This window comes from Ochotona curzoniae, unplaced genomic scaffold, assembly GCF_017591425.1.
Source record: "Ochotona curzoniae isolate NIBS_2020 unplaced genomic scaffold, NIBS_Ocur_1.0 contig_1786, whole genome shotgun sequence".
In the NCBI taxonomy this organism is placed as follows: Eukaryota; Metazoa; Chordata; class Mammalia; order Lagomorpha; family Ochotonidae; genus Ochotona; species Ochotona curzoniae.
In genome coordinates, this window is record NW_024465196.1 from 3,415 (window position 1) to 11,610 (window position 8,196).

An 8,196-nucleotide genomic window follows, 5' to 3' on the forward strand; every position below is an offset into this window, starting at 1 on the left:
AGTCCTGGTGGCGGCGTCTGCAAGAGCATTTCCTCTAGTTAGTGGTCCCGGTAGCCCTGAATGGGCTCGAATATGGGTTATATAAAAGGGGTGGTTTCTATGCCAAATGGCCTGTTGAATTTGTTTAAAAAGATCTGCCACCGGGCCGGACTCTGAAATAAAGCCAGCGGCCTCTAAAACATTCACCGCATTCACCACATATAGGGAATCAGAAACAATATTCAAGGGCTCTGAAAAGGTTTGTAAGGCAAGAAGCACCATATGACATTCCACTCTCTGAGGAGAGACTGTTGAAAAGGACTTGGTTATTATCCTCTCTTCAGCAACCAGGGCTCCAGCTCCTGTCGAGGAGCCGTCAGTGAAAACTGTCAAAGCACCAGTAAGAGGATGAGAGCTGGTTTTCTCTGGAAAAACCACAGGATGTCGCTGTAAAAATTGTAATAATGGGTGTTTTGGAAGATGATTATCAAAAACTCCTTGATAGGTAAACATTAAGATGGACCACTCATTGCTACACCCACTCAGCACTTGTAATTGTTGAACAGTATAGGGAACTACTACGCGGTCTGGATAGCGCCCAAAATGACACAAAGCTAATTTTAACCCCTTAAGTACTATGGACGCGACCGCAGATGGATACCATTGAATAGACTTAATCTGAGAAATCTGAGAATGAATCCAAAGCAATGGGCCTTGTTGCCATAACACAGCAGTGGGGAAAATCTCTGTAGCTAACACACATAATTCAAAAGGCTGATCTTGATCTAGGCGAACTAATTGAGCCTTCTCTATGGCCTCTTGAACTTTCACTAAGACCTGTTGTGCCTCAGGTGTGAGTGTTCGTCGGGAGGCAAGATCAGAATCGCCTTCAAGTAGGGCGAACAGGGGCTTTAACTCCTGAGAAGAGATCTTGAGGAAGGGTCGTAACCAATTAATATCCCCCGCTAATTTTTGAAAATCATTCAGTGTTCGCAAATGAGACATTTTAAGACTTATCTTTTGAGGCCTAACATATGTTTCTGTGATTAAAGATCCTAAAAAGGCTTTTACCTGCTGCATTTGAACCTTCTCGCTGAAACTATAAGGCCATAATTCTGTAGAGCCTGCTTCAAATCAACATAAATTTGTAATAACTGGTCTTGTTTTTGGGCACAAATTAGAATATCGTCCATATAATGGACAATACGAGCTGTTGGAAACCGGTCTCGTACCGGCTGTAACACTTGGGCAACATAAAGCTGACACATGGTGGGGCTATTAGCCATTCCCTGAGGCAATACTTTCCATTGATAACGCTTATCCGGCTCTTCATGATTAACAGAGGGAATAGTAAAAGCAAACCTCTCCCTATCTTGTAATGCTAATGGTATAGAAAAAAAGCAATCTTTTAAATCAATCACTAATAACGGCCAGTGTTTAGGGAGGGATGACAAAACTGGGAGGCCCCTTTGAACGGGACCAAAGCATTGCATCTGTGCATTTACAGCTCTTAAATCATGCAAAAGGCGCCACTTTCCTGATTTCTTTTTGATAACAAAGATAGGAGTATTCCAAGGAGAAACAGAGGGCTCTAAATGTCCCAAATGTAATTGTTCCTGAACTAATTGTTGAGCAGCTTGGCATTTCTCAAATGATAGCGGCCATTGGGGAACCCAAACCGGTTCGGCTGTTTTCCAAGGTATGGGCAGCTGCATACCAATGGCCGCTATTAAAAACCCAGGCCTTTACGGCCTGGATTTTCCCGAGGTTCAATTGGCTGGACAATACCTTGATTCTGTTTGCCTAAACCTTTTCCCTGTATATAGCCCATTTGTTTCATTAGTTTTCGAGAGGTCTCAGAATAACCGGAGGCATTGGAGACTAACCGCACCCCCATCTGTTGAAGAATATCTCTTCCCCAAAGGCAAACCGGTAGGTCCAGGACATAAGGTGTGACTGTCCCGCAGTTGCCTTCCTTATCCTTCCACTGTAGGGCTCTGGCACTTTGGGATGGAGCTTGTTCAAACCCCAGGCCGCGTAAACTATGGGAAGTTCGAAGCAAAGGCCAATCACGCGGCCAATATCTAGAGGTTATAATGCTCTTATCAGCTCCTGTATCTAAAAGTCCCATAAACGGCCTGTTTTCTATTTGTAATTTAAGCATAGGTCTATCAGCCATATCCATCATTAAATTTATATTAGAGATCTCTACTTTGGTCTGAGAGGAATCCTTCATTTCAGATAAAACTGGCAAAAATATAAGTTGAGCAATGGGGTCACCTTGGGCAACAGCGAAGGTACCTTGTGTTGTTGAGCATAAAATCGACAAGGAATCAGCGCCCGGGTGTAAGACCCCTGGTGTTACAATAAAGCCTTGCGAACTCAGGGCGGCACGGCCCACCACAAGCCCTAGTTTATCTGGCGGCATCGTGCCTGTCAGGGTAACAGGAATTGGCAAGATGCCATCTTCTGTTGTTAATAGGACTCCGGTGGCGGCACAGAGGTCCATACTTGCTGGGTGTTGGCGCGGGTTGGGCTCTTCTGTGTGGAGCGATAAAATGCCCGAGGGACTGAGGGGACCTGGGTCTTTGGGCCCCACTCCCCGTTTTTTGATTCCTGAGTGGGAAGTGGTCGCCCTTCAATGTCTTTGACAGATTTACATTCATTAGCCCAATGTTTTCCCTTACGGCACCGTGGACATATTCCGGGGACTTTACGGCCTGGCCCGGCGCGGCATTCTTTCTTCATGTGTCCTGGCTTACCGCATTGAAAACATACCGGCAATGTCCTCTCTCTGGGGGAGGCCTTTAAAATGGCCGCCGCCAGGCCATGAGCGGTTAGAGGGCCTCCTGTATCTCTGCAAATTTTCAGCCAATCCGTCAGTCCCCTGGCTCTACGATCTTTTATCAAGGCCCTGCATTCTGCATTACACTGTTCCCAGATAATTTGTTCCATCATCTTATTTGTTTGCTCTCCTTCTCCAAAAGTTCTCTCCACTGCTTGCATTACTCGAGCAACAAAGTCAGCAAAAGGCTCATCAGACCTCTGCTTTACCTGTGTTATCCCCAACTGCTCCTGTCCTTTAAGGGAAATGCCTTTCCAGGCCCTAATTGCCGCCTCGGCAATCTGTGTGTATACTTGCCAGGGGAAATTATTTTGATCATTGGCGTATTCAGCCTGTCCAGTAAGCATATTAAACCCCCATCTTCCAGCCTCGCCAGCACGTCTATGATTGGCGTGTGCCGTCACGGCCAAATATTCATGCCATAGGCCCTTCCAATTTAAGTAAACACCCATATTTGGGAGGACGGCCTTCACCACAAACTGCCAATCTGACGGAGTCAAAACCTGTCCACCCAACCGCTCTAACAGGGATAAGGTATAATTGGCATGAAGGCCATATTGAGACACAGCTGCAGCTAATTCTTTAATTAATGAGGCCTCCACCGGGTGATGTACTCTCTGGTTCCCCTGTTCAAGTACGGGGAATGCCTGTTGAAGTTCCCGTTTCACTTCATTACTAAGAAAAGAATCATTTATCATGGGTAAGGGGGGCGCTGAAGGCGCCGGAGTTGCGGGTGCCTCTTGGCTCCGCCCATTGCGGGAGGAGGGGCCACAACGTCCCTCCTGGGCCTCGCGTTCCCTGGAGTCTTTCTCACCTCTCCTTTTTCTATTATAATCTTTTCTTGGTCTACGCTCTTCCTCTGAGTCTAAAGATTCTGTATCTGAGGAAGAGGGAGCTACTTTTAACTTCTCTAACTCCGATATCGGGTAAAGGGAAGATTTTTTCTCTTGACTATGGCCATTTTTATCGTTTTTCTCATTTTTCTTGACTCCCTTTTCTTGTTTAAGTTTGGTACCAACTCTCTCCTCCCGCTCTGTTTCTGAGAGGCTATCTTGGGCTAATTGAAGGCAATCTCGACCCTGAGTCACAGCTTCTTTGCACCGGTCGTCTTCTAAACATGCACGAATCAATCTCCATAGTGGCATAACTCCCGGACTCAAACGGTCACGCTCCTTAGCTCTCTGTAAATCTTTACCGAGTTTCTCCCAGGACCGCGGAGTCAATGATCCGGAAACCACATACCAGGGCGCATGACGGTCTACTTCTTTGATAAAGCCTTCCAGTGTGCGCTCATTAATCTTTAAGTTGCGCGCCTTCAAAACTGCCTGTAAAGGCTTAATCAAGGAAGTCTGCGCACCCATGTCTCAGGGTTAAATTCCTCAAGCCCAGTAACGCCTCCCTCTCAGAGCTCCTTACCTATTTATGGCCGCGGTTCTGACTTCTCCCCGTATGGCACGGGGGGCCTTCCTCTAGGTCCCGAAATTTCCCGGGTTTCGGCACCAGTTGTCACGCCCACGCTCCTATCGACCCGCAATAAGAGGCAGACGCGAGTGAAGTCTTCCGCGGTAGTCTTTATTGTGCACACCAAGATGATGAAGAGGAAGGCCCCGACCCAGCTCGTGCTCTCGCTCTTATCGGGGATGGCTCCGCCCAAGTGGCGGCTTATTGGTGAGCCTCTAGACCACGCGCCAATCCTGCAGTTTGGATAGGGCAAGAGGCCTGTGCACGCGCTGATCACGCCGCTGTTCATGCGTCAGCCCTCAGCGCATGTGCAAGCGCCTGCGCAATACTCTCCAATGTACGTGACAGGAGCTACTCCTGCTGACGTGTTTATTTCCGCCAGGCGCCATCTTTAGGCCACCGTGTGTGGCAATCAACATCACCGCGTGTGGCAATCAACACATATATATATATATGTATATATGAAATCAAATATACGGAGAGGAGGAGATACATAGAGGAAATCTGACTCTGCTTTTTCACTCCCAAGTGGCCACAATAGCCAGAGATGTGTGAAGCCAAACTCTAGAGTCGAGAACGTCTTCCTGGTCGCCATTGTGGCTGTAGCCTCCAATGGCTTGAGGCTACCCTCAACTGCTTCTCCAGGCCACAAGCAGGAAGCTGGAAGACAAGTGGATCAGTCAGGACATGAAGTGGTGTCCATATGGGATCTCAGCATGTCCAAGGTAAGGACTTTAGCCACGAGGCTGCCACACCAGGCTCTCGTGCAACGTTTGGGGTAAAACAGTAGCTGGTGATATCTCCTGCTCTCTCTCTCTCTCTATGCTTGAGTCTCTATAACTCTTCCCTTCTTTTGAGAAGTAAGTTCTTGTTTTTGCTAAATTGAAATCACATTTGAATTGGACTTTGACAGCCACCACTTTCCATTTGACTCCTCAGAGCTGAACGGCAAACATTCCCCAGGTGACTCCTTTACTTATGAAAAAAAAAAAAAAAAAAAAAACAGTGTTACTTATCTCTCACTGTTGTGAGTTCTTCCTTTTTCTTCCCTTCTTTTTCTTTCCACTGCTTCCTTTGATACCCAGCTTCTGGCCATACTCATCCCCATACCATATTAGAAGTTCACAGCCTGGTTTGATGACTTGGCAGGTGCGGTAAAATATCTGTCTGTGGTATTGGAAGGCCACCAAATTTTGCTCCTCATCATTCTGAGCACAGTTCACATACCTGGTGCAGAGATAAATGCTGAGTTCCCATGTCCTGTTACACTTGAATCTCATCTGTTCTCTGATAGCCTCCATCCTGTTTGAATCCCTCCTCTGCAAGAGCTCTCCCTGCAAACATATATCTCTCATGAGATCAATGAAGTCCCACGTCCAAGGTGTAGATGCTGTATTTATTCTGACACGCATGCTTTCTTCCTTCTTTCCTCACTAGTCATCCTCAAATTCCTAAATAGTATTTATATAGAATGTGTTTTTAGAAACTGGCTATATTATTTGAAGGTCATTCAAATAGATATCAAAGAACATATCATGTAAAACTCACTGAGGAAAGTAGAGGAAAAAGGACAGTGATTTTGTCTTTGAGAGAAATATCATCTCCAGATGTAAATTTGCCATTGGTTCTTACCTCATCCAGTTGGCCACAGAAGTGTCCTTTCCATCCACGTACTCATAACTGTTTCTCCCCTTGGCTATCTGAGTTTCAGAAAAATCAGTTAATATGTTCTGGAAATGGGATAGTTCAGCAGAATTATTAACTCAACTACCATCATGTTCCATGACATTCCATGAGTCCAACCACATCTTGAGACAGAACATAGTGTTAGTACACACCTAATCCGATTTGTTTCCTTACAGTAGAAGCCCACAGCTGAGATCGAACTGCTTTGGTTTTACAGCACAGTGATCTCACCAATGCTAATCTTCAGTAAGGATTCTGTGATGTAATCATGTTGGCTTCACTCGTGCCATAATGTGTAGAAGGACACATGAACCGGACACATGAGCCAAACTCACAGCAGGCATGTGGAAATGCCACCAGACTGCAAAGGGATGTACTTCTTACCTGCCAGCTGTACCCACTATTGGCTTCCTGTTCCACTTCTATGATCTTGCCCTCAAAAGGACCAAAGTGCAACCCCAGTGGTAGATCAGATGCTTCATTAAACACTCCAAGCCCAGCCTCAGGAATGCTGGATAGACCAATTCGAAGCCCAGTGTGCACACTGAGGAGAGCACGACTAGGATGTCCCTTATCCACTGGGTTGTCCTTTAGAAACACTGGGGGTCCATGAGCAGCACAGCTTTTCAGGAAGAACTTCTGACACTTCTCACAATCTGGAGATGAGAATGGAATAGATTGGGAAAGGATACCAAACAGTACTGGATATAGAGAGCAACAGAAGCAGCCAACTAAGCACATCACTCAGCCTCTATTTTGCAACCCAACTTACCAGTAGACGGAATGATAAAAGACAAATATACAAGTGGAATTTGATTTCAGGCTATAGGATTTCTCTTTGTGGATGTGCCAAAGTGTCACTTACACAAGTAATCATCATCCTCAGTCTCACTGAACTCTTTGTATGTCTGTCCCATTCTTTCTTGCAAGTTGTACATCTGAAATTTTTCATTCTCATCCTTTCTTCTGACTTCTGAGATGGAGAAACTAAGTCAGTGAAGTTATTGGTAATTTCGTGTTTCATGTTTTATTAAAATATAGGGCTTTCAAGACAAGAAACTCTGTATGGAATTTTTTTTCATGAAAAATCTCTGGTTGTCATTCATTTCCCCTGACATTTGAACAGCTCTTTATTTAAAAGACAAAGAAAGACACACATAGAGATCAACACATCAGGGGAGAGAAACAGCACATGTGGAACGCAGAGAGAGGTAGGGATGTTCACTGATTAAGTAACTTTGAGAGCAGGCAATCCAGCCTCAGATCAGAAAGCTGTATCCAGTTCTCAGTAAAGGACGGTAAGACTTGAATCATGTGTCTCATCCAAAAGCAACACGAAGTTGTATATTAACAATATGGTAGAGTCAGAGAGAGAGGGTTGATTCTGGAACCCATGGGAAACAGGCATATTAAGTAGCAACTTCACTCCTAGGAAAACTGACTTCCTCTCTATAAAGTTTTTTGCATATAGCCTAAGTAACCTTATCCCATTTTGTTTCTTAGATCAGCCCCCAATGAGCCTAAAATGTAATCATGTTTCTAGAGGCTCTATTCATTTTGCATTGAGTGTGACCCAAGCATGCAATTGCACCTCTCACAGCTTGACCATCCTCATCAATCCTCACCCTCCTTGGGCTTCCTAGTGGGCCTGGAGAGACAACTCTTGAAATTATTTTTCTTACCGAAGTTTTGTGTAGAATCCACTTCTGAGATGTTTGATTCTTTAGGATGAAACACTGCTTTCCGGCCCTTCTTTGAGCCAGTTGTGTTTAGTAAATTTGCTATTCCTGAGGTATCCTTCATACTCATTTCATTATGTGAAGGCCTGCTGGGCTTTCCCTTTAATGACAAAGTAACAGTTTTGGTTTGAAACTTATTATTCAGTTTAGTTATCCTTGGATTGCAAGTGTTTCAGGTGCATGGCATTCTTTAATGTATCAGCAAACATGGGAACTATCTGAGGCATTTGAATGCTGAGGGAAAACATCTGTATTTCTTGTGTATTTGAGGATAGATCACATCAATTGAGGCTATTTTCTTCCAGATGATTTTCAACTTCTTCTGCACAAATGAAAGTGGAAATGGGGTGGACATTTGGAAAAATAATCTAGAGAACAATATATGTGAAGGCAGGTAAATTGGGCTTCTTTAGAAGAGTATGTCTTATCAACCTGTGGACAGTCAAGGGGAAAATATAGGAAAGCACAGATAGGAAATACAACCAG

At 44.8% G+C, this 8,196-nt stretch overlaps 1 protein-coding gene across 1 annotated transcript; it reads right to left on the reverse strand.

Annotated features, from left to right (window-relative positions):
• Positions 1 to 5,304: 5,304 nt before the first annotated feature.
• LOC121148740 (probable histone-lysine N-methyltransferase PRDM7) lies at positions 5,305 to 7,810 on the reverse strand (the record flags this gene model as incomplete). The annotated part of the gene is made up of 5 exons (XM_040969016.1): positions 5,305 to 5,512; positions 5,918 to 5,985; positions 6,356 to 6,627; positions 6,837 to 6,944; positions 7,654 to 7,810. Coding segments are annotated over 5 exons (813 nt in total), but the record flags the coding sequence as incomplete, so codon positions are not given.
• Positions 7,811 to 8,196: the final 386 nt, after the last annotated feature.